Source organism: Myiozetetes cayanensis, unplaced genomic scaffold, assembly GCF_022539395.1.
Source record: "Myiozetetes cayanensis isolate MyiCay16 unplaced genomic scaffold, myiCay2020 scf3, whole genome shotgun sequence".
Classification (NCBI taxonomy): domain Eukaryota; kingdom Metazoa; phylum Chordata; class Aves; order Passeriformes; family Tyrannidae; genus Myiozetetes; species Myiozetetes cayanensis.
Genome location: NW_026087521.1, coordinates 14,304,274 through 14,329,577, shown reverse-complemented (window position 1 = coordinate 14,329,577; position 25,304 = coordinate 14,304,274). Strand labels below are relative to the sequence as shown.

Genomic DNA, 25,304 nt, shown 5'->3' with positions numbered 1-25,304 from the left:
GGGCACAACACAACCCATGCCAGCTGGGAATGGGGAAGATTTTTTAGCCAGAAAGAACAGCAGTCACAAACGGCATGCTATGAACACACCAATGAAGGTTAAAACTTTCTTCCCCTGTGTTGTTGCCAACATCATGTAAGAGCAAAGGATAAAAATAGAGCATTTTGACCATCTTTCCTGACCCAGAAAATAATATTTTTCATCTGCTATCCCCCTTTCAGAAAATATACATCACATCAACATCTGGGTTTCTGTTTCCCTTGGGACATCCATTCCTTTCATTTTTCCATACTACACTCACTTTTACACACTGTAAAGAAACGTAACCAAAAAAAGTACCTGCAATAAACTACTGTTTTCTCTGGGACACCCCTGCACATGTTGGTTAAGCCAGTGACAACACGTGCTACAGGGGTGAGCAGCACTGCTCTAACAACCAAACCCGCTGCAGAAAGAAAGCAAACAGCACAGCAACACAGGGTCAACTGATCCCATACTCACTGTCCAGTGCAGCACCTCACATTTGGAAGTGGATCCCAGATTTCCTTCCACTAGCAACTAGCCATCATACAAGCTTTGATCTAGATAACAAATACACCACACAAGGATTTATGACACACCAAGCTGCTTGGCTCTTTTATGTGAGAATAGAAAATTAACATTTAAAGTTCTGGTACAAAAAGTTAACCGAGATCAGTCTCTCCCACCTGTACAATCTGTTCCAGGCAGGTAAGAAACAAGTGTTAGGACAAAGCCCATAGCAGAACATGTCTGAGTAGAAGCAGGGAAGAAACCTCAGAAGGAAATGCTAAAGAGAAATGGGAAACAAAGAGTTTCTAAAGTTGCTGGAGCTTTAATTGGTGTTACAATAAAGCACGAAAGAGAAACCCCCAAAACTGGCTGTCATCCCCAAGGACCCAGCTTCCTGAAATTTCTTTCTCAACAGTCAAATTCAACAAAGGTCTTTCCTGATTTCCCACATTTTATTGACTATATTATTTCTGTTTAGGAAGCCCTTTGCTTTGCATAGCAAATCAGCTGTGTTATTTACACTATGCTCATCACCAAGATCTGAGTGTCCTGTAAAGTACATTAAGAGAAGTCAGCAAAATCTGACGCCACAGAGATTTTTATTTTTCTGTAATTAGTCCTCTCAATTATAATATTCATTCCATGGTGAGTAAGGCCGGGATCAGCATCATCTCCTAATATATTATTAAATCAGTTTTGCCAAGAAGGAATCATATTATTGATTTTTTACACCGCTGGAGTAACTGCTCAACCACAGTTGTGTACCAGTAGTTCAGCAGTAACATGATGTTCAGTTTCTCAAAGCACCCTCTGCATTAATAACATTCATTCTCAGTAGCATATTTACAATATGATATTGCTCTCTTCATTTAATTTACAAAAACCTTCATGAACAATATGGATTAATTCTGCAGATCCCTTCTCATCACCTGTCTGCAGCAATAGGATTCAAATTCCCTGAAGTCACCTACTTCAACTCCACACTCCCTGGCCTAGAAGACCACCCAGCTGCCCTGAACTGGCAGCTTCTTGCTCTTCCTCTCTTCCCCACTCCATTTCCAGGATGTAGATGCTCCCATGGCTCACATACCAGCAACAGGAGTACAACAAAGGTTCCATCCAAGCAATTTCCTTACCAAGAAAGAGGCGTAACAAAGATTTCCTGATCTTTTACTAGGGAGTCTCGTCTTTTACCAAAACTACAGTCAAATGCCTTATTTAAAAGCCTTATTCCAAGTTAATAAAAACCTGTGCACACTGGAGGGCATTCTGAGAGTCCTTGAGCACTTCCACACCGATGCCAGAAGCGGCACTGCTGGCACAGCAGATGTGTGGAAACAGAGGAACTCCTCTGCTCCGCAGTACATTTCTTCCACTAAGGAATGGTGGGACTGTGGCAAGGCAGTGGCTATGACCAACGTCACGGCTTGGGCTCCACCTTACTCCAAGTTCTCTCTCATCCCCCTCTTCTTCAGGATTTTCTAGGACTGGCTCCCCACCCCAAAAGAACAAGAAAACCCAATCCCCCGTTTGCATGCCTAAGAGAAACCCCAGCTCTATTGCTGTCCCTCTGTGCCTTCCACACATCCCACTTGTCCTCTTTCCTCCTTGGGGCCTGCAGCCTTCCCAGGCATCACTGAGATGCTTCAGCAGCCAGTGGCAGCCACCACGAAGATGTTCAGCTTGAGCATGAATACTGTGCTGGCAGTAACACTCCTTTACTCTCCAGATGGTCCACCTCACTGTTCTCACAACTTTCTATGACTCCACGTGCACTCAGAAAGACAAAAAATTACACAAATTGTTTTGCTGTTGTTGTCGGGTTTTTTGCAAAGGCTTCGTTTTTTTGCTGCCCATCAGCACTGTCTCAGCATATTGCACAATGTTTATTATAAAAAAAGTCTTCTGTATCAGGCAGGAAGAAAGAAAGTTTTCTCAGGAGGCTAATGTGTATTATTGTCTGTAATTAGAGGTAAGTGGTTGCTTGTGTGGCCATCAGAAAGTGGGACCTAGTGAAACAAAAACAAGGTGTTATTAATGGCTTGTCCACAAACAGAATCTCCACTCCCTTCCTCCAAAAACACAGACTTTGGCATTTCTTGGATGTCTTTTACCTGGTCTCTCATACAACAATTATTCAAATCTGGTTGCCCTCCCTCCTCCTCTCCACACTCACATAATCTTGCCAGCTGGCAAACTTCAACCAAATTTGAGAGAAATGCAGAGGTCTCAAAGGCTGTCTACAGGCTTAAATTGCAAAAATAAAAGTAAAATAAAATCAAGTAGTTGCTGGAGGAGCAATCCTATTAATGCCCAATGAAGGGAAAGGTGAAGACAGCTCAGCTCTTTCACAGTGTTTGGCAGCAGCCTGCAGACTAATAAAGAGCACCAGGGAACCCCTGCAGCACACGGTGTGTCTTCTTCAGTCTGCAGGCCAAGCAGAAGAAAATGTGAAACCAAAACCAGGACAGGGAGACTGACTAGGCCTGGGAAAACATGTAATTTTTTGGAGCAATATGAATAAAAAGAATAAAAATAAAAATAGTAATAGTAAGGACAATGGAAGGAATGCAGAAGAAAAACCTCTAAGAGACTCAGTTGCATTAATTCAGCTTGTTAGAGAACACCTTGCTTCTTTACATTTTAGGTTTTCTGACTGTTTTTAAAAGCTGTTGAATCTCTGCTCATATGCGTGTCAAGGGGAAGGTTTATTGCCAACATCTTAAAACTTCCTGAGGCCAAGTCCCTGACCTTATCATCCATCCTCAGCTGTACCACTTACTTAATACTTAGAAAAAAGTTTTCCTTACCGATGTGGATTTGCAAGAGCCCAGCCTGAAACGGCAAAAAATAATTTCTGCTACAAATCTTCCAAAGCCATGTAAAATTCCTGCAATGTCAAACAAGATTTAAATTGCCATCAGTAGTCAAAATGTATTATTTATAGAAGCATTACTACAAAACTCTACACAGAATACAGTGCAGTAAACCCATACATAAGACACTGAGAAATTAGCATACAGAAAGGAAACATCAAGGGCAGGGGACAATTCTATGAAATGCATTGAGAAAAGCAAAGCTATCCAAGTAAATGTCACCCTCTGCCAGCTTTCATGGGTGAAAATACATTCTGTGGGACAGAAATATCTACTCTGAAAGGCAGCTCTTAGTTCAAGGTCTCTAATAAAGCTCTTTTCAAATGAGAGCCAAGAAAAGAAATTACTTGTGATCAAGACACCCTATTATGTCTTGACTAGTAAGTGGATTGTGCCTTTTCAACTTATTTTCTTCGAAGGAGAAAGTCCTGCAGTACACTGACAACGAAAATCCTCCCAAGTACTTCTGATGGAAATTTGATCTCAACTTTCGTCCCTGATTTAACAGTGGATCCCAACTAAAGGAACTATACAGAATACCAAAAGTCAGTATGTGTCTGTATATATGTATATATATATATATACACAAACACAGATATATCCTTGCTCTTCCAGAAGTAAATAAACTATGCTGTAGTTACCAGAAAGGAAACAAGAGGCTCTCAGAACAGCAGAAGTACCATACTGGGACACTGAAACTGAGTAGCTTTCATGGCACATTTCAGTGCACACAAAATGAGCACTTCATCTTAAACCCGTCAGAGGTTCAGGACTGCCCTGTAATTTATCCGTAACAGTCACAATGAAAAAAACCCAATTCTGATAGAATTTAAGAGGGAAGGCTCTGATAATCACCTGTAGTTGAAAAAATTCCCCCAATAATGCCACAGAGCCTCACTAAGAACTGCCAAAAAGGCATGTGTTCTTCTGTCACTGTCACCATAAGTGAACTGATATCATATTTCATGAATATTCCTGACACCCCATGGCTGCCAGCTGCATGGTTAATTACTCTTTCCTGAAAGAAAAGAGAGAAACACAAATTAGTCACTTGTTATTAGTCACAAAAAAACCCCAGTCTTACTAGATGTGGTAACAAAGAGCTGTTTAATCAGAGTTAGCAATCAACAGAAGACCAGGGAACATCAAGGTAACTTTGACCAGAACCTTCTAAATGTCAAACATCATTAAGTAAAAGTTTACTTTCCTGGTCACTGAGCTTCTGTGCTGCATATCAGTGTTCACTGTCATGCTCTGGTTCTTTCTCCCAAGACTTGCCCACATGGTCCTTTAAAGAAGGATGTTTATAACTGGATTGTTTTCGGTACCTATGAGGGTAAGTGCCACAGTCTTGCTCTGGCCTGTGAACTCAGGGGACTGCACTGGTATAACAATGTACTGCAACTCTTCCTACTTTATCCACTACTATGAGTGACATCAGACCTTCAGGAGACATTTAGGTTGTTGTACAGCCTTAGTTGCAGCAGTTTTCCAAGAGGGTGTATATAAATCATAGAATATCAGGTTGGAAGGGACCATGAGGACCTTCCTTGGCAAAAGCCTCTTTTCAAACCTTTTGTCAGTTACATCATTTCAGAGGAGTCACACAGCAAGAAATGCACCTCAAGAAACAGAAACCCCACACTCACTGGGACTACCAGGCACCTCAGTCCTAATCCAAGAACTTCTACAGTTTCTTCTCATTTGGTCAAGTTCTTACACCAAAAGACCCCAAACATGAGAGTGTGGCTGCTACAAATACCTACTTTTTAAAAAAGGTTTCAGAAGGAAACACCTGAACACAGCCTTAAGCTTCTTTCAAAAGTTTGCTGTCCTTTTGTTGTTAGTGAAAGGTGTTGAAAAATGAACTGCCAGGTATGTCTGACTGAAAATATACAAGGGCAGCAGAAAAGAACATAATTGACTGAAGACAAACTCAGTCATGCCCAAGTTAATAAGAACAGAGAAGACAAGACAAGCAGGAGTGAACAGAAAAGCAATATATCACAGCTCCATTTCATTTGTAGATTTAACACTGCTCAAAAACCATGCAGCATACAGTACAAAATAAAAAGCAGAATACCACTTTGTTGAGGTAGCAGAAAAAGCAAGTTGGTTTGTGTCAGTGCTAATTGACTGAACAAGTTGCCTGATCTGTATTTTTCAAAGTAAAAGGAGTCAAAATAATGTATCAGTAATGATACCAGGTCACAAAAACTTCACAATGGTTAAACAACAAAATGTAGAATGCTTTCCATATTTCAAAAGCATGACAACAGACAGCAGTCAAAGACGGACGATGAGGCACGCTAAGAAGGAAGGGAAGACTGAAGGTAGTTAAACAGAACCTTGCCATTGGCAAGGGACACAAAAGCCTTTGTCCTGTTTGTTTTCCTCTGTTGTTTCCCTAAGCCTTACTGGTCTTCTGAGGTCAAATGGTAAAAAAAGAATATGAAGTTAAATAGAAAATTCCATCCTCAAAAGATACAGAATTCTTTTTCTGCAAACCATTTTGGTCTGCTTCCAGCTTCTACTGCTGCAGATTCAACTTTTGATTGCTAAAACCTGCTGAAAATAACTAACCCTGCATCAGATAGCTCAGTGAAACCTTGCTAGAATTAAATCTTTTCAATAAACACAGTATCTCAAACACCAACAATAGTGGAGATGATTCTACCCACACCTTTCAAACTCTATTTCCTCTTCTGCTCACCACTGGTAACTAAACCTCACTGCATTCAACTTCTAGCCATGCCTGCCTGACCACCTTTTTCCACATCTGCATATGTGTCTACTCTTATAAAATAAATGCACTAAGTTGTTCAGTGAATAGCTGTTCTTAATAGTCTTCTCCAGCTTATCTGCTAGGAATATTTGGTGTCCGAAGATTAACACAAATAAGCTTTATAGAGCTACCTACTGAGCAAGAGCAAACAAGTACATAATGCCACTTTCCCTCTGCTATTCCAAGCTTTTCCACTAAGCAACCTGTGGCTGTTGCAACTTTCATAAAAATAGATCCCCACAATAAAATAAAGAGCTAACTTCAGACTGGACAGGTAATTGACAGTACCATCTTTACAGCAGGAGGAGAGAAAAACTGAATACAAGACTGAAAAAAAGGAAAAATGTCTAAGACAAACTTACGGATGTCAGTGAAGAGCTTAAGGAATGCCCTGGTTGTTGCAGAGATTGTGCAGAGAAAACACGAAGCAGATTGCTAGACCAGCAGGAGGTGGGAGTATACTGCACTATGAAATTCCTCTTCATTCCTCTCTGTAGTTCAGCTTTCATGAGTTTCAGAGTAAACCTTTCCCTTCAGTGGTCTGCATCTCCCAAGACATCACCTCTATCCTACTTTCCCTACCAATGTATTTTTCAGAAGCACAATATGGAATTGTGAGGAAATAGAGAATTTATCTCCCTTAGAGAATACCACAAGCTGAAATTCAGTGAACTGCCACCCTAATCCCCAAATTTCCTTTCAACCCAAGGCTTCTTTCTCACCTCTTGCTTTATCTGTCATTTTTAATTAAACTTTTTACCAAGATTTTTCTCTTTGGCTTTTGAATAGAAGACCAAAATCAAGTTCAGTCTCTGAAAATAAGACATGTAAGCAGTACACCCAAGGCTTTTTTCTTATTTACAGCAGTCTTTAAAATTAGTACTATGCTGCACTAACTACTTTCGGTATGGATTCAGAATTAAATGCCTCTCCAGACCCAGAAGTGGAAGCTCTCTAGTCTTGAAAGTAATTAAAATTGATGGCTTAACTAAGGTTAAACAAGACAGCTGAGACATTTACTGAGTGATTAGTTTTTCATACAAACTACCTTTGTTTCCATTTCTTACACTCCACAACCAAATTCGTGATATTCAAGTAAGCTGCATTTTTTTGTTTGCTTCCCACATGGATAAAAAGCTAATGGTAGATTAAATATTTGTAAGGCTACACACTAGGTTACAGACCTAACACTTGGAGGAGTTCACCAACACCACTATCAGCATACAGGGAAGTGGATAATAATATCAGACTCCAGATCTACAAATGCAAAACACTAATGCAGGAAGTTTGCATGTGTCACCAATTATATATATATTTTACCATCAGCCATAATTAGTATGATTTACAGACAAATCCAGTGTACTAGGATGTTCTACAAAGAATCTCTTCATGCCAGAGGAATTTTCAGAACCATGGTACAACCAAGCCTGTTTTCACATTTGAACTTCTGTTACAAACAACCACTTCTATATTTTTCTCTCCATGTTTTTTTATTACTTCTACTTACCCTTTCTGTCACTGAGAATTGATGAGTTTCTGCTGAAATTTTATATGTATGGAGTTTGGTTGGCACAACTGTGATAAAATACTGGAACATCTGGTTGTCTAGAAGAAAAAGCATCTCACTGTTGAATCAAGTCAAAGACATTCACAAATAAATCAAAGAAATTATATTAAAACAGTTAATCAGCTAAGCCATTTACACTAGGGACATTCTTCCATGAGTCCCAGCACTGCCAAGACTACTTCAGCACCATCTGCATGAACAAAGTTAGTTTCCATGGAAAAGGCATATGTCCCACTTGTACTCCCAGAAATTTATATTTTACTCCTTTAATGAAAAGACTCATTAAGGTCAGGCCACTCAAAGCTTCAAATGAAATGCAGAGGTGGTGTTTTCTAGGGCACTAGAGCAAGTTTCACACTGTCACATTTTTCATGGTATATACACATCTCACAGTGGTCCCAGTAGACTGAATTGTACACAAAATGCTGGAAGCCCTTCTAAACTGGTTATGGTTTTCCTGTTGATTAGACTTCTGGAGAATTCTTGCCCAATCAGCAATATTGTGCATTTATGATTGCTCTGTGCAATTCCCTAGAGAACAAACACCAACAGACCGAAGCAGATTGTTTCACCTACACTAAACCATTGTGGCTGTACCAGCCAAGGCACTGGCTCTGGGACAACAGCAGCTGTAGAAGGTTCTGGGGATCACTCACAGGGAACGCCACTGAGAGGATGAGGCAGGTTATTACTCTCCTTTATTTACACAGGAGGAAACAAAGTGATACACAAATCCATCCTGTAGTAGCCTCACAAAACACACTGTGGGAGGGACAACCCAACCGCAGGAATAGAATCCAAGACTACTGGTGCTATTTTTTTAAATCAAATCAGACTTATTTTTTCCCATTATGACAACAATCAGATCTATGATTCTGCACTGTAACACACTCCTGCAAAACTCTTTGCAGTGTGTTCAGACATACTGGAACTTCAGCATAACACAAACCTGGAAAAATTGCAAATCACCTTCAGGGAAACAGCAGAGTACAGTGATGCAGATATTGAAAAGAAATGGCCATTTAAATGCCATGTAGATAAATTAACAGGGCATTGCTCACTACCAAATTTAGCCTGACATGCTGCTTATGAATCACAACGTTCATGAAAAAATTATAATACTTTAAATGTAACTACTGGGAAACTATAGAAAAGAAGATGCTTTTTTAAACACACAACACTTACGATCGGATGCAATTTTTTCTGTTCCATCCAAAGGATTAATAATTCCTGGAATAAGCTCTCCAAATGACAAATGATCTATTCTATGGGAGAAGTTATAGGCTGAAAGATAATACAGAGGAATGAAATATTTTTAAACTACGAGATTCTGTACTTAGAGAAAAAAATTCACCCATTTCTCACACTGAAATATTCTAATGACTGCATTTACCAAACATGACATTGTATTTGTGCCTGTGACTACAGCAATATATCTACACATGCTTCAAAGAAGACTCAAATCTGAAATATTTAACAAAAAAGTTAAATTTGAAAAGAGCTCTAAACTAAATTGCTACTCTATTTTAAACAGTTCTGGAGCTGAACAGTTATAATTTGATGACATGGAATTTCTAGTTGGCCAAATACTTAAATTATTCTATAATTTAGGTTCTTGTATGCAATGGCATATAAAACCCCTAAAATTTCATAAATCAACTTTACAGAGGAAGTATAAGGCAGTTTCCAAGATACTGCACTGCCTGATTTTACAAAGATATTTAAGATCTATAATACAGTTGTGTTAACATAAATTCATGGGCAGACATCTGGAGGTTTAAGCAACCTTTACTGGTTGCACCAGGTTAATTTTTCACAGTAAGTCACCTTTGTCTCACATTAAGTAAGGCAGCAACACACCTTTAGTATCTAGACTCATAATCCAAAAGTTAAGTTTCTAGGTACAAAGTTCAGAAATTTTTAACCTTATAAAAAGATTTTCCAGGAAATAGGTACTTGGGACTGAAATACGAGAATTTTACATGGCATTTGTGTTACAGCAGAGTACATCTGAGATTCCTGTGTTATCATTACTGTAGAAGCAACCTAAGGATAGTCCTAATCGTGTTACATGTTACACATATTACATTTTATACATGTGTTACACGTATGAAAGGAAGTCACTACTGAGTCAGACCATTGCAGAGAATATTCTTCACATTTTTTATAATGCAATTGCACAGCTAGAACATCTTTACAACAGCAACTTCACATGAATCAGGACAAAGCATTCTGACTGAAATGATACATATTCACATGGAGATGACAGGAGGAACTTACACTCATGGCTTACAAGGGCTGCCAAGTGTGCATGGCCTCGAGGATGTGGTATTGCCCTAAAGAAAACAAAAAGTGTTTTATGAATCCGCACAGGACTATGTAGAAAAATTACCTTTACTCCTCTATTTCAATAAATACTTTATCTATGTACATATAAAATATGTATATATGCACATACATATAACATAAATGTGCTTAAATACATGTAATATATGTGTGTTTTAGAAACTATATCTATATAGTTATATATATATGATATCTATAAAAATTGAGTATATCTATACAAAAAACAAAGGTGACAGTTTTATTACTGCCAAGTACAGACAGCCTGAACAGTAAGGTACAGAAAACTTGGACTCAGAAAAACCCTCTTACACAAAATTACTGTCTTTCATTTTTAGAAATATCAAAACCTCATCAAGTGTGCTATTAGAAGAGCCACCAAGTCCTAGTCCAGAAAAAAATGCAGAACAGTTCAAGTGACTAACAAAAATTCGACCATATTTGTTCCATGACCAAGCAAGTTAAGTGCACTCTGCATTTGCTCCCTGACAAAGCAAGTTTCAAGAGTTTCCATCCTGTAAGACATGGAATTCATAACAACCACATTACATGCAACAATGCACCGCACTGCATTGTCTCAGTAATTTATGAAGAAATTTAATTGTGCAAGAAAAGGTATCACACTGAAAAATAAGTCAAGCACAAGTACAGAAAGGTTAATAAAAACCAGTCATTAACCCTGAAATATGAAAGCACAAGCACATATATACATACATGCACTATACAGAATGTAGAAGTCAAGGGGTTTTTTATTTTCAGGAATTGAACAGAACATACTTGCCCACAGTTATGTGAAAGTTCCCTGCCACTTTATTGACATAGAGATGACCATGAATTCTGCATGCATCTGGAGACTGCAATGAATTTTCTTCCCTGTTTAAATAAAGACAACATTGAGAGTACTTGAGAATATTCACCATCTAGCAGAAATAACAGCAGTACAGATAGATTTCCTTTTTCTAGCATAAAGATACAGCATTATCATCTACCTCTCCTTATTGTATTCTTCTGGAATGGTAACAAGAGATGTGGAAGGGAAGGAAACTAGTAAAGGTCAGTTTGATGAAACCAATAAGCTTTTTCATCCATACTTGTATTCACAGATCTGGCCTGCACTGCTGGCCATGTGAGCAGAACACCTAAGACCATAAGTATATCTTGCTGCTCTGGGGATTTTTATTTTCCCACTTACTTCCACCAAAAGTGGGTTGTTGGGAAAGTTTTAATGCTACAATGAACAGAATCAAATACATTTTGGTCCCATTAACAACACTGTATCAAGAAGAGCTTTCAACAGCTATTTTTTAGGAAACCTTCCTGTCCTCACTCTTATCTGGGTGTCCACAACTCAGAATGTATTTCCAAATCTGCTCCTTATAGGGAGATGAAAAAAACTTTCTTTTTTTAATACATCTCAAGCATAAATACCACTTCAAATACTGCACTAACAAGTAACACAAAAGCAAAGAAGAAGGACTTAATTAATCTGAAGACATCAAGTAAATGAGAAAAAAAAGATTTTTTGAGCTATCTTCAGGCTCACCTTAAGAAGAAAAAAGATGACAACATGAAAAGTCAGGCAGTTTTGGTGTTTGTTTTGTCTTATTCAATTTTTTTTGTTTTAGTGGGGTTTCGGGGTTTTTTTGTGCTGATTGTTTGCTTGTTTGTTTTTAAGGGGAGAGAATTTCAGCTTTCATTTATAAAGTGTTTTCTCTTGGGGAAAAAAAATTTAAAAATCATATAGCATTTAGATTCAGGCAGACCAAGCATTCCATGCATTAGTCTCTCAGCATTTGTGGGTAGTTGGAATAAAGTGAAAATAGCAAGGCTTCTCCACACAGCCTCAACTATGCTATTTAGACACAGGAATTTACTTACAAAACACATTTGCACTCAAAGGTTGATTCTTTTAAAACTGTGAGGCTGTAAATCACACCTAACAGCAGCAATGTTTTTAAAAGTTGCTGAACAGAAAGACAGTTTAAAAAAAAAGACTCTCGTTTAGCATTGCTCTGGCATTACTAGTTCCCATTAAGAAGGAAGCATCAGACAAAATGGAATAAAAAAAGTGTGTGCATATATTCATTTGTGTGTCAGTATACACACAAAACCTGGAAACTTTCTTCAGACTGGAAAAAACCCCAGAAGTTCTCATAAAACAACAACTCTCAAGCTGTATCAAACAAGTATCAAGCATACTATTTTAAAATGCATTCAAAAGCAGTGAAATCTTCTTTTCTTACAATCTTGTCTTCTGGGTGCAGGGGGGGATCATAACCACAACAAAATGTGAAGCCTAATTAATGGAGGGGAGGTGGAATAATGACCCAAAATCGCAGTTTTTCTTACCGTGGTGGCAGTGCTGTAGAACCACTTTTAAATGCACTTTTGAATATCACATCTTGAAGAGAATGTTCTTCCTGCAGCCTACTCTGAATTAATTGCAGCATCCTAAAGATCAGAAACAAGTGTGAAAGCATGCAACAATAAAACAAAATCTAGCTTCACAATTAATTACTAGCTTCAGCTGCAGGTTGTAAATCAAGAAGTTAGCAAAGCTGATGTAAGCATTAAAGCATTACTTTATTAGAAGTACTAATGCATAATTTTTGCATTACTTTATTAGAAGTATTAAAGAATAACTTTGAGAATTACGTTTTATAAAGAATTTGAAGCTCAGGTGTTCCCAGCAGTGTGTTACCAAAATACCAAAACTAGCCAGACTCCCAAATAAGTTTCAGTTCTATTACAAGACTATCAGTGTATGGGGCACACACAACACCAAGGTATCACAGTTTAAATGATGAATAGTGAGTCAATTCAGTTACATAAATGACTCAAATGTTTTATATATTTGATACCATAATTATAACTTGTGCTACCAAGCATTCATTTGGAAATATAAGCTGAGTGAGTCCATACATCTTGGCTTGGAACTGCACAGCCCAATTCCACAGGTAAGTCCAAAGCCCATTTTTTTCCATAGAGGTATCAAATAATGAGAAAAGCAAACTAAGTTAGTATCTTTTCACAGGTCTGCACTCTTAAATTACAAACAAGAGTTGATAGACCCAAGACTTAGTCGTGTCATGTGACTCTAGTGTACCTCCAAATCACTTCCAGTACAAATAATACAAGCCATAAGCATGCATCTCAGTGGTTTACCTTTGCAACTCTTTTTGTTGTGGGGTGAGATCAAACACTACCTGAAACAAAAATAACACCTCTAATAAATCACACAGAAAAATTCCCTTCCAGGAAACCCAGAAGAAAATTGGGGTGTGGGAAGGGGTGGGGAGTAATAATCAACTTCACACTTAGTACTACTAAGTGAGTTTATGAAAGGACTTTGCACTTTAAATAATACATTTAGTGTTTAAGTATAAAAATTTCTGTCCCTTTCAACCCAGAATTATTCACTTGCTTGCATTTATAACTACAGCATCTTTTCCTAAAGCTTTCCTAACTCAAGTCAGCAGTCACCTTCTCACCTTTGACTAACAGGGACTAGAAGCAGTGAGTAGCAATTTAATTCTAAGTGATTTGCATGGCTTTGATGCCAACAGCAGTAAAACAAGCAGAGGAGCAATCCTTGAAAGACAAGGGTCCAGGTGCAGATTGTTTATTCCTAGGGTCATCCCACAAGCTACCACACCTGCTATGCTTCATCAGCACATGAGACCAGTAACCTCTGTGCACAGACTTCAAATCTAAGTATTGGTTAACACTAATGTAATCCAGGCAGCAAATTCAATTGCAATTAATGCTCAAACATACCCAGAAGCTATGGCCAAAAGAGATCAACTGCAGAAAGTTTCCTCTTTCTAAGAGGTTGGAGACAAAAAAAACCACAAGCAAGCAAACCAGACCGGTATTGCTTCACACCAAGAGCAATCTGATTTTCAAATTAAAAAAGGTAAGAATCAACTTACTGGCTCATAGATTAGCCCATCTGCAGAGGCAACCATTGTTTCTGCTAAATCCAGAACATCAGCCCCCACATCTGTTTGAAACAGAAAGAAATATTAAGTCACACAGATGATCAGAGACCAATTAAAAAAACCCTTCCAAGTTGAAATGAAGCTTCACAGTCCAGTGGTAAACTTCAGTATGTCATTGTTTCTTCAGCCTATCTAACCTTCAATATGATCTGATGCACAGTGACTAAAAACAGTATTTTCTCACTGATGTAACACCTACAGTGATGCTGTAGGAACCACACATACAAGCTTTCTAGGACCTGCTATGCATAAATATTTTCTCCTGTTTTGCAAGCACTGAACAGAAACCAAGACTAATCAAAAAAGAGGAAAAAGTTTTGTTTATTTCAAAAACAAACAAACAAAACAAAACAAAAAAAACAACACCCACCAATCTACCATACCATTACTGCAAGGCTTAAGCTAGCCAAAAAAAGTGACTCCTGAAAATTTGCTTGCATTCCTGGTAGAAGTACTATTTTCTCTCTTTCTCAGTACAGGACAAGCAAGACCAGTCCATACAAATAATGGTTCATTTGCTGAATGATGTCAAAATAATAGTAAGCATTGCCTTTAAATTGGAAAGCATCCCTCGTATGTTCATGAGGAGGATGAAATTACTCGATGGTTTCAGTATTGTTAAACAGTAGACCAAGTTAATACATCCCAAGTTCATAAATAAATAAAAGTTGTTATAAATTCCTGCTGCTGAGTTGTGTCTCACAATGAGCTTTTAGAATATTCCAGCAAGAGAAAGACTGGAACAGCAGATCCTTTTCTTGCTGACAGACAAAGCAAAGTTCTGTGAGATGAGAATGAGATGGCACAGATACTTTTCTTCACATCTCTTACCAATTTTTTCAGTGAGTCATAAGCCATCAAGATCACTACATGCCATCAAGATAAGAAGAAATCACACTGGTAGAATATTCTGAACAATATCTAACTCCATTGCAAGCAAATGCATACTCTGAAGAGGCCTTAAAATGTTTCAAAACTTTTACTGATGGAATACTTACACTGACACCTCATGGCAACTGTAATATCGATATTGATTCTTAATTTACTGGAAAGAAAAAAAAAAGGGCAAAAAGCTATTAAGTCACATTGAGTACAAGTACCAAGAGACATACTGCTAAAAATATCACAGTACTTGCAGAAACACAGTCAAATAACAAAATTTACACCAATAAATATAAATTTATTCTGTTTAATTTTGAAGTGAGCCTAGATGGACTTCTGGAGCACATTAAAGCACTCATGAGTTAACCTCCATCTCACCAAAAGTCTGAGTGTGGCATTCCCATATATTTCCTATTGGTTTTCATGTTAGTTTCACAAAAGCAATTTAAATTACAATGAATAAACCCCTTCCCTACAGTCACATGGCTTTATTACCTCCAGGGAGCTGCTTCTGGATCTGACCACAAGCAAATCGCGTAAGCAAGGGATTCCATACTGGCTCAACTCGGGATCAGAGAGGGTCAGCAGAGAGGAGAAAAGCAGTTACACTGATACCAGTCTCCAGTGGTTTAAACTGTCAAGAACCACAGGCTGAGTGATTAGCCCACAATCAAACCAGGAAATCTGTGGTAGGCCATCTCCCAAATCCCATAATAGTCTCTTAACTGACAGACTACCCTTTCCATGTGATAGCGTCGCTGGGGATATAACCTACTTTAGCAAAGGCCTAACTGTGAAACTCCCATCTGTCTGAATGGATTTCCTTGAGTTTTTGATGCAGCTCCTTTAAATTTTTCATATCTTTTTCATTACAGAACCCTTCATTATTTCTGATGCACACGACATCCAATTAATATATGTATCTTTAGCTTGTTACCACAGCAACTACTCAAACAGCTTTTAAAGTTATTTCAGTCCCAGACGTGTGACATTTAAAGGTGCTCAGGGCACAGAATCTGCATTTACTTCACAGGGACTCATGGATGCCTGACCACTTCTGGAAGAAAGGCAAACACAGCCCAGACAGGCCCATCAAACCATCAGAAAATGTATCTTCATGGGGGCTGTAACTGGAGACAAGATCAGCAGCAACTCTTAGATGAGACAGTCAAAGTTCTGAGTGCTTCAGGTTCACCTCTGGCACACAGAATATAATGGCAACATAAAAACTGTGTGAACCAGAGTAAGAATCACACCAATGTGGTGAGTTTGCCCAGCTGATGTGGAGATAAGTATTACAATGTTCTCTGAACTGCTCGCAAATAATTCCTCAGGGAATTCCTTCACCAACAAACCTACACTACTTTGATTTCCTCATTGCAGAAATCTCAATTTATCTTCCTCACAGATTTCAGAAAAGAAAAAAAACACAAATCAATCAACAGAAGAAAAATCAAGTCCCTTTAGTATTTCATTTGTAATTTCAATCATTAATTTCTTGCAAATCACATAAACCTTTTAAATCTATTCTTCCCTGAAATGCAGACAACTTAAGTTTTAAAAGTAATTATAACAAATAAAGTTACCTAGTAAAATCCTTGTCTACTTCATATTCATATTTCATCCATGTGTCCCGGTATACCATGAATTCCATTATAGTCAGGAAAGCTATTGTTGTAAATGCTATCAGAGAAACTGGTCAGAGGGAAAAAAAGTAGAATTTTAGATTGTGAGAAATATTATTCAGAAACAAGCAGGAAAAAAATTCTAACATCGCAGAAATAGAGCATGACCAGTATAATACTGGCATCTTTGATTTACAAATCCAAAAGCTGCTCTTAGAAAGTTGTTTTCATATCTACTGTATTTGTTTTTACACAGGAGTGGAAAAGAACCAGTCATACCTTTGCATCAAGAAAGTACTTTTCAAGTACAGTCAAATTCTAGAACAATGAGGAGGTTGTGAAATTCCTAATATGGAAGATTTGGGAACAGGCTATATCCTCCTCCACATATAAAAACCCCACAAATCGCTGTCAGGAATGGTCTAGGCAAACTTAATCCTAAATTCAAGCATGCAAGAAGAAGGTAGAGTACCTTGAAATTCCTTCAAGTCTCCCCTTGTCTACAACTTAGGCTTTTACAATATTTTTTTTCATATCAAGTTTGAGAGTCAAGAAGCTAGCAGACAAGAGAAATAATATGCATATTACTTATGTATAGATGCACAGTCAGGATTCCCAAATATTCCAAACTATTCTCTCTCTGGTGATCAGCAACACCTAGCTATTCAATTGTACCAACGGCTAAATAAGTGAAGAACTGACTTGAAATTGTTTTTAGGATGAAAACTAATTGGTTTATTTTAGTGGTATATGTGCCTCACTTATCTCCAAAGCAGCCTGTTCATCACACTTGCAAAGTTGAACAATGCAAAGGGAAGATCTTTCTGCTGCACGTAGTCAGAAACACAATAACAGATACCCAAAAGCACCTGCTATGCCCCTGTTATTAAATCATGGCTTTTGTTAAGTTGAAAAAACTTCAGTTACGGAGCATGGTAGCGATTTGTAGAGCTTATTGACACTGATTACATTTTTCATTTGCATTCTGTGGAGCATTTCTACGGAGTCTGCAAAGGGCAATTGAGGAAAAACTAGTCCATTGTTGATAGGCTTCAACTCACTACACAGTGGTCCACAGGCCTGAGGTGGGAGCAGGGGAATAAAGGCACTGTCCTCCAGGATCAGGAAAGAAACCATTGACTTGCACTGATCGGCAACATTTCCAGTTCTAGCTTTCAGCTGACACTATGCAACAATCACATATATGAAACCTTTCACGTCAGTGCAAAGTGTGAAAGCAGATGCATTAATCATTTAATTACTCTGGCTATCAATATCCTTTTGGAGACCAGTAGGCCAGACTCACCCCAGCTAGGCAATAGGAAAGCTGGAGCCATACTGACTACCCAAAGCCACACAGGAACAACTAGAGCCATTGCTGCTTTCTGGGTAATTCTGTGTGAATGATCTGAACAGGAAAATAAAGTCTTGTAGAATTTGCAAAGGCAGATCCTCTTGTCTCAAGGGTCTCCCAGCCCAAGAGCTGGAGTCTCAGCCTCTTTGAGAGACTGGTACTTCTTTTGCAATGGGTTTGAAGGCATTGAAATTCTGAGAAGAGTCCTGGTATGTTTTGGATCCCTATCACACCAGAAAGTAAGCCTGGCATTTCAATCCTGAATGAACTAGGAATACTATTTCAGATTTCATAATGGTACAGAATAAGACAATCCTATATTGTTATTTATATGGTTACTGGGACAAAACCAAAGAATGCTAAAGTAATTTCTGGCATTGAGAAATCCTTAAGGCACTCTTCACCAAACTGAAGTTATCATGAAGGTGCTATATTACGAAAAAGGACCTTTTAAAGCATTTATTGTTTTTCTGCAAATTACAACATAGAAACAACTCACTTGCTTTCTCAGGAACGGAGACATTAACAAGGAGTTATTTAATCACTTCTTAGGGATTATTTTATATGCAATAATCCTTTAATCATTAGCAGTGCGATTCAGAAAATGTAGCAAAGTAATACAGATCCTTGTGATACTTACTTCTACACTACAAGTGCTGTAACAACTTCAAAGGCTTTGAACTTTTTACTCAACTGAGTTTCAGACACAATCACACGAGAGATTTGTGTCCTCCATTTCAGACTAAGTGCTAGCAGTTTCCTGTCTAACTGCAAATCATTCCAATAGTCCAAGAGTCCTTATTTCCAGATAAGGCTGCCTCTAACTCAGCTCAACTTAAAAGCACAATTTTATGATCAGATACATGAAGAAAAGGTAGTTTTACAGCTTTTTCAGAGAAGCTTGAGTCACTAACAAGGACAGTACAAGCAACATGTCCTGAAGTAGTGTTTAGTTCTTCAAAGGGCTTCCTTTACTCTTAAAATCAACTACACCTTCAAGAAAAAAGCTTTAGAAAGCTGCTCTTCATCCTGATGCTCAACTTATCTGCCTCTGGAGAATGTTCTTCCTCTTTTACAAAAGCAGTGCTGAATCCCACCATCATTTCAGCTCATGCTGTGTCTCACCCAGAAACCTGACACCAAGAAATGGGCTTAGTGAGATAACAAATAAGAACGTTTTATGACAGCCTTGGCACAGCGCACTTCCAGTTGTAATTGGGTAGAAGTTTTAACAGTGAACCTTCACATTGGATTGACTCTCACCAGCTTTATACAAAAATCTCCCTTCAGATGAGTGATGGATGCATCTCTCTGGATAAGACATTATGTATTTACTTGAAGAGGATGAGCTCAGATAGTCCAACAAAGAAATCAAACCCCAATTTTGGTTCATTTCAAGTGAACACAGATGGCTGTCTTCCTCCTGTTGAAGCTGCTATCAATGTCAGCATCTAAACAAGGTCTACCTGTGCCTCCACTCGCTGAAGTCTCCACATAGCTTTCAGGAACCTTTGGAAAGGCATCCAGTTCTTTCATCAAATTCAGGGTCTTCTTGCGATTCAGTCGCCTCATCTTCAGCACTCTCCTCCACCTCCTCCTTCATATATTCCCTCTGATTTGAGAATAAATTGTTGTGATTAAAAAGACACAAGCAATACCACTCAAACTGACTGGCTGTAACTATAAAGCAATAATAAGGTTATTAAAACCTCATAAATATGTTTTCAAGAAACACATACTAGACAATTGGATGGTCACTCTTGCTTCAAGAAAATTGTTAAAGTTGGCCTGAACACTGCTGGTTACACTCCAGCCACATCCAGCACATTCACCATTTAATTACTACGATTAATTTCTTTCTCAATGAAGTTCTGATTGGTATTGAATGTACTGCATTTTAAATTAATTTTAAAAAAAATTTAAAAACCCACTCTAACTCAGTCCTGAAGTAAGCTTGCTAAACAGACCTGACAATGCATGGAGGTCACTGACTTAGCAGGGAATATCTAATTGGCTGCATAAACTTGGGAGGATGTCAGCCTGCTCTGGGCCTCTACATTCAGCCAATGCAGGATAAAATCTATCCTAAAGGAAAAAAAAAAAAGAAGTGTATTTTGCATTTTTACAGTTGTAGAATATTATTATCATCACAAAATGAGCAATTTTTTTTCTCTATAAAAATACCTCCCAAAGCAAGTTATGTATCAAATCCTAACTCAATCCTTCATAATAATTTCTGTCCATGACATGATCTCTGCTCTCTATGGAGTCATGTTAAGCAGCAGGATGCCAAGAGAAGCAGCCTGCCCAGGAAAGAGTGTCTTAAACTGTTTCCAAATCATGCAAATATGCTCACAACCTGGTCCTGCCAATATGCTGCATGTTTTAACAAGTTGACGCTGTTGTTTTTCTTCTGAGGAACTGCTGCACTTCACCAGAATTTCTGAAGCTACGAAAACCATCGTGCAAAGCTTTAGTGGAAATGGAAGTTCATACATGAAGAATGACCATCTATGCCTGCAGCTTTCTCACTATACGAACTGACTCTGTGTGTGCTGCAGAAGACTCAAACAAACACAGTTTCTGGAGTGGGCAGAAAAGATAGATACTGGCACAGGCTTTTGGTTATCCAGCACAAAAAAAGTCCCAAAGCTTCAAGGAAGCAGGGTTCTGTCCTTACTGCACCACATAATTGTGTTTTAAAGAATTATCTGAACTCACTCAGATTAGCTTAAGAAAAAGCTGGAAAACTCCGGAGCACAGATATGGCAAAGCAGCTGCTTGAACACAAGTGGAGCCATAACATTCCTTAGCACAACGGGCCAGGGCTGCCTGCTATCCTACACAGAGAGGCACTGAAGCCAACTTAGCACCATTTCATTTTCCCCATATCTTCCCTCCTATCACATGTGTAAACATGTGTAAACATGTGATAGCACACTGTAAAGAGGCACAAGTTAAATACAGGAAATTTGTGAGCACTTTACTAGGAAACTTCCTAAATCATCTTTCATCAGTAAGTACGTGGATTTTTGTAATCCAGAGAGAAATATCCAATCTGTTCATTGGTTTCTTTAATTCCATATAACACACAGACTCACTTTCCGGCTACAAACCCAGACGGACACCTGATCCCTTTCCTCTGCCCATCTCAACACACACACCGCAGAAACACCAAGTACTAAATTTGGAACGCTGTAAAAGTAAGATATTACGAACCCAAGAGACAACTGCGTTTAAAAGACGTTGTTATTATCATTAGCTAAAAAAAGGACAAAGCACAGCACAAATGCCACTCGAGACCAGAGCGCCCTGAGCCCCGACCTGCGCGAGGGGCTGGGGCAGCCCCCGCTTACCCGGACACCTCGGTCGTGAAGCCGCCACCGGGGAGTCCGAACACCCCCTCCCACGGGCGCGGAGCGGCCCCACGACCTGAACCCCCTCCCGGGGGCGCGGCCCCAGCCGCCCACGCCGAGGAGGGCCCGGCCGCCAGCCCGGAGCCCACGCGGCCGTGCGGGCCACGGGAGCTCGGGGCCGCCGCCAGGCACCGGGAGCCGCGGCACGGGACGGGATGGGACGGGACAGGCCGCGCCCCCGCCCTCCCCTCGCCCTCCCTTACCTCTCGGCTCTGCCGCCGCTGCCCAGCGCCGCGGGCGAGGCCGCTCGGGGCGGCCGAGGAGGCTCGGGGCGCTGCTCGGCGGGCGCCGCGCTGGGCATGGCCCCGCCGGCGGGGCGGGCTCGCTCCGCCGCTGCACCCGCCGCCACCGCGGCCCACGGCAGCGCCGCGCGCCCCGCCCGCCCTGCGCGCATGCGCACAGCGCCGCGGGCATGCGCCGGCCCGGGCCGTGGGATGGCGGAGCTGGCGGCGGGAAGGGCTGAGGGGGACGGCGCCCCACGGAAACAGCGGGCGTTCGTCCCAGCCCGTGGAGCGGCGGCTGCCGGGCCCCTCTCGGAGAGCGGAGCACTCCGGAGCCGCAGGAAGATCCGCAGCCCGCGGGAAATACGGCCCCGTTCCAGAGTATTTGGGAAGCGGCGAAGCACTGAGTGATCGTTTAAAGCAGTGTGTATCAAGTACCTTCCGAAGCAAACTGAAAAAAAAGCATCATAACGTGGCCTGCAGGGATAATGCTGTTTCGAGCACTATGGATATAGAAGCAGGCAGTGTTTGAAGAGAGGCGGTTACTTGGGTTAACTACGAAGGAAAAGGATTTAGGACAGTGGGCTATAATACTGGGGAAGGGAGGATATCAAGCTCACAAGCCACTCTTCAGACCTTAAGTAAAAAAGAGTAAGAAGGCTCATATATTCCCTAATTCTCTGTTCTTTTCTCTGCGCTGGTGGAGTTAATAAAAAGGCACTGCCTAACCACAAGCCTTACCCCTTAGTAACAACATTAGCCTGTCTCCAAATTTTTCCTTACAATTCCAGCAACTCTCATTCTCTATGCCAGTCCCCTGCAGTCTTTCCAACTGTGCTGCTGCCAAAACAGGCTTACAAAGTCGATTATCATGGGGTTTCATTATGCTACTGCCACCCTGCTCGCTGATCCAACATAGACCTATCTTCTAACAGTCAAAAAGGGAGCTCTCCAATACCTTCTGGGAAGTACTAACATTTTAGGTGACATCAAAATGATTCAACAAAAGTTGCTCCATGTAAGGTTTAACGAAAAAAAATTATACCAAACATTTTTATTCATAGATCAGAAAGAAGAGAGACTGAAGACCAGTACTTTTCATAATGAGGCAAGCAAATAGAACCCACACCCCAGAAATAGACAGTGATGAATTCCACAGCATTAATTCAGATTTTTCTCTTTTCAATGGTTTAGAGGAAGATGTAGATCCATAGAAAAATAGTTTCAGGTAGCATGCCAAAGTATACACAATTTGAATTAAACAATTTTTGGTATATCTACAGCATTTGAGAATAAAAGAAACCTGAAAATGAGAAAGCAATAGGAACAGATTCAAAGAGGATTTTTTGCTTTTTAGGGATAGGCAGACAGTGGGTTTCAAGGAAGGAAAGATACAGCAACATGCCAGTGTTCTCACTGAATTCTGATCAGTCTGTTTCCATCATTTTAGCATCTATATTAACTGGATCAGACAGAAAGAAAAAAGCGGTGGGAGGATGGTACTACAAGAGACAAATAACCAGGCTAAAAATATGTTTCTCTGTACATTTGCTCCCTCATCTCAGAAAGAGCAGGCAGCTTTAGCTACAGCACATAAAGCTCTTACACTGACATGGCAGTGGACCAGGCTGCAATTCCGCAGCCAGGGATTTTGCTAGCTAAGCCCTGTTTTCCCTTGAAATGCTCTCAGCACTGAGTCCTGGAAGGAGAAACTGATAGATCTGATTATTAGCTGTGCAGCAGAGATGCTCAGCAGATGTTCTCACAGGCTATGAGCTAAAGCAATCCAGTCTGCTCAGACAAACATGGGCTCAGCACTAGTGCTGAACACCACGTGGAGATGGCTCTTACAGAGAAGCGGCACAGGACAGAACTGCTTGCAGCTTTGCACCGTTGTAGTGATATTTGTAACTACAGATGTCTCCATGGGATTTTATGAGGGAAAACACAGGAAATATTTTTTCAGAATTTAAGAAAAACAGAGAAAACTTATATAGTGATAACACTGTCCATTACACTAACAGTATACATTTGACTGCGCAGTGCTAAAGCAACATAACAGTGACTGTACTCCACCTGTCAAGTACCAGACTACTCTAATGCCTTTCCTTCTGCCTCTGTGTGCCTGTTTTCTGCTCTCCTGATCACACCTTAGTGGTGGCAGCCTATAAGCATATGCCAAATTACATTCAGGAGCCTGACGAGGAGGAAGAAACCCAGCTGCCAGCAGCAAGCCACGCAGGTGAGCCCAGGCGCTTTATGCACTTTGTTTCAGTAATAAGATCCCAAAGCACCCCGAGACTTGAATGCAGTAATCTATGAAAAAACACAACTGCCTTCCTAAAAAACCCAGCGCTTCTGGTGATTTATGAAGTCCCTTGATGTGTGCAGAGAGGAAACCTCATGTCTCATATCCATCCGGTTGACCAAACCACAAAGCAAGCAGGACAAAAAAAAAAATCTCCCAGGAATGTTGGGCTATAAAGGACATTGATATCAAAAGACAATAACAAAGACGATGGTAGTAGACCAAACAAGATAAGTGAAAGTAAACACGCACAGATGCCTCCCACCTGCACTTCAACACACTTCGGCGTTAGTTAAAACGCTGGAAACAGTATGCAAGGCACACAAAACTAAAACCTTGGATAAAGAATGCTGAGGCTCAACCCAAACCCCCATCGTTTGCTACTGCTACTGTCGCTTGCACAGGTGGTTCGCGATAGCTGAAAAAGCACTTTGTTAGGGCGAAAGCGCGAGGGAAAGGCGGGGAGCAGGAGCGGGGATCGGCCGGGAGCGCCCGGAGGGGTGAGGCGAGACGGGTTGGGAGAGCAGCCGCTTTACCTCGTGGAGGCATCGAGGTGGCATTTGGGGAGGAGAAAAAGAAATACAGGTGCAGACGAGCAAATATGGAGATGAGGGGTGGGAGTGGTTGGAAAGGGGGCGGAGTGGTATAAAATCAGTCCCGGGGGCGGAGGGGTGGGAGGACTGGACGGGGTAGAGGCGGGTGGCCGTGAGGGAGAGCGGCCCGGCGCCATGGAGCGGGATGGGGCGGGAGCGCCCTCGGCCAATGAGGGGGAACCACGCTCCAGGAACCGGGAGGAGGCGGTGGGAAGGGCGCTGTCCCCTGACCCGGGGCCGTGGTCGGGCTGCCCGCGGTCCTGCCTGCGGAGGGGCCGGGGAGCTGCTGAGCCCTGTCCCGGAGCCGGGCTGGAGGTGCCGTCCCTCCGTGAGGGGAGCGGCGGGCGCGGTGCGGTAACGCAGGCGGGCACTGCCGCCGTGTTTGTTGACGGGCTCCCATTTTCCTGGCCCGTCTGTACCGGGTTTCAATAAAGACAAGCCGTTGATGAGAAGAAGCCATGGTCTCCATGTTCTCTCACGTCAGTTTTCCAACTCGGCCCCACTTCTGGTCTTTTGAGAGATCCTTTTTTAAATTATCTTAGTGAAGATTTCTTATCATGGGGTCTCAAAAAGCGGACCAATCCAGTTCACTGAAAGGAGGAGGATGTTAAAGCTACTACTGAGGCTATCTTAAGCAATCCTATTTACCACTAGTACATCACGTAAACAGAATGGCTTTGTTCTGCATAATTAACACTCTTTCATACATAATTATTTACCATTAAAAATCTCTTTTTTTAAAAATAAATTCACCTTAATTCTTATTTTTAATATTTTTGTGACTTAGCTAAAGTTTAAGATG

General features: G+C 40.5%; 1 protein-coding gene across 3 annotated transcripts; it reads right to left on the bottom strand.

Annotated features, from left to right (window-relative positions):
- Window positions 1-608: 608 nt before the first annotated feature.
- ERGIC2 (ERGIC and golgi 2) lies at window positions 609-24,464 on the bottom strand. Of its 3 annotated transcripts, none has more exons than XM_050325110.1 (14): window positions 24,446-24,464; window positions 19,431-19,576; window positions 16,572-16,680; window positions 15,102-15,148; window positions 14,035-14,105; window positions 13,268-13,308; window positions 12,452-12,553; window positions 10,880-10,975; window positions 10,040-10,095; window positions 8,945-9,043; window positions 7,700-7,797; window positions 4,263-4,425; window positions 3,342-3,421; window positions 609-2,540 (listed from the first exon to the last, which is right to left on the bottom strand). In XM_050325110.1, exons 2-14 carry the CDS (start codon window positions 19,534-19,536, stop codon window positions 2,475-2,477), a joined length of 1,134 nt encoding a protein of 377 aa, XP_050181067.1. In that variant the 5' UTR covers window positions 19,537-19,576; window positions 24,446-24,464; the 3' UTR covers window positions 609-2,474. The 3 variants fall into 3 exon arrangements, with proteins under 3 accessions (XP_050181067.1, XP_050181065.1, XP_050181066.1); XM_050325108.1 differs by lacking the exon at window positions 24,446-24,464 and adding an exon at window positions 21,584-21,735; XM_050325109.1 differs by lacking the exon at window positions 24,446-24,464 and adding an exon at window positions 19,932-20,041.
- Between the last annotated feature and the right edge of the window lie 840 nt (window positions 24,465-25,304).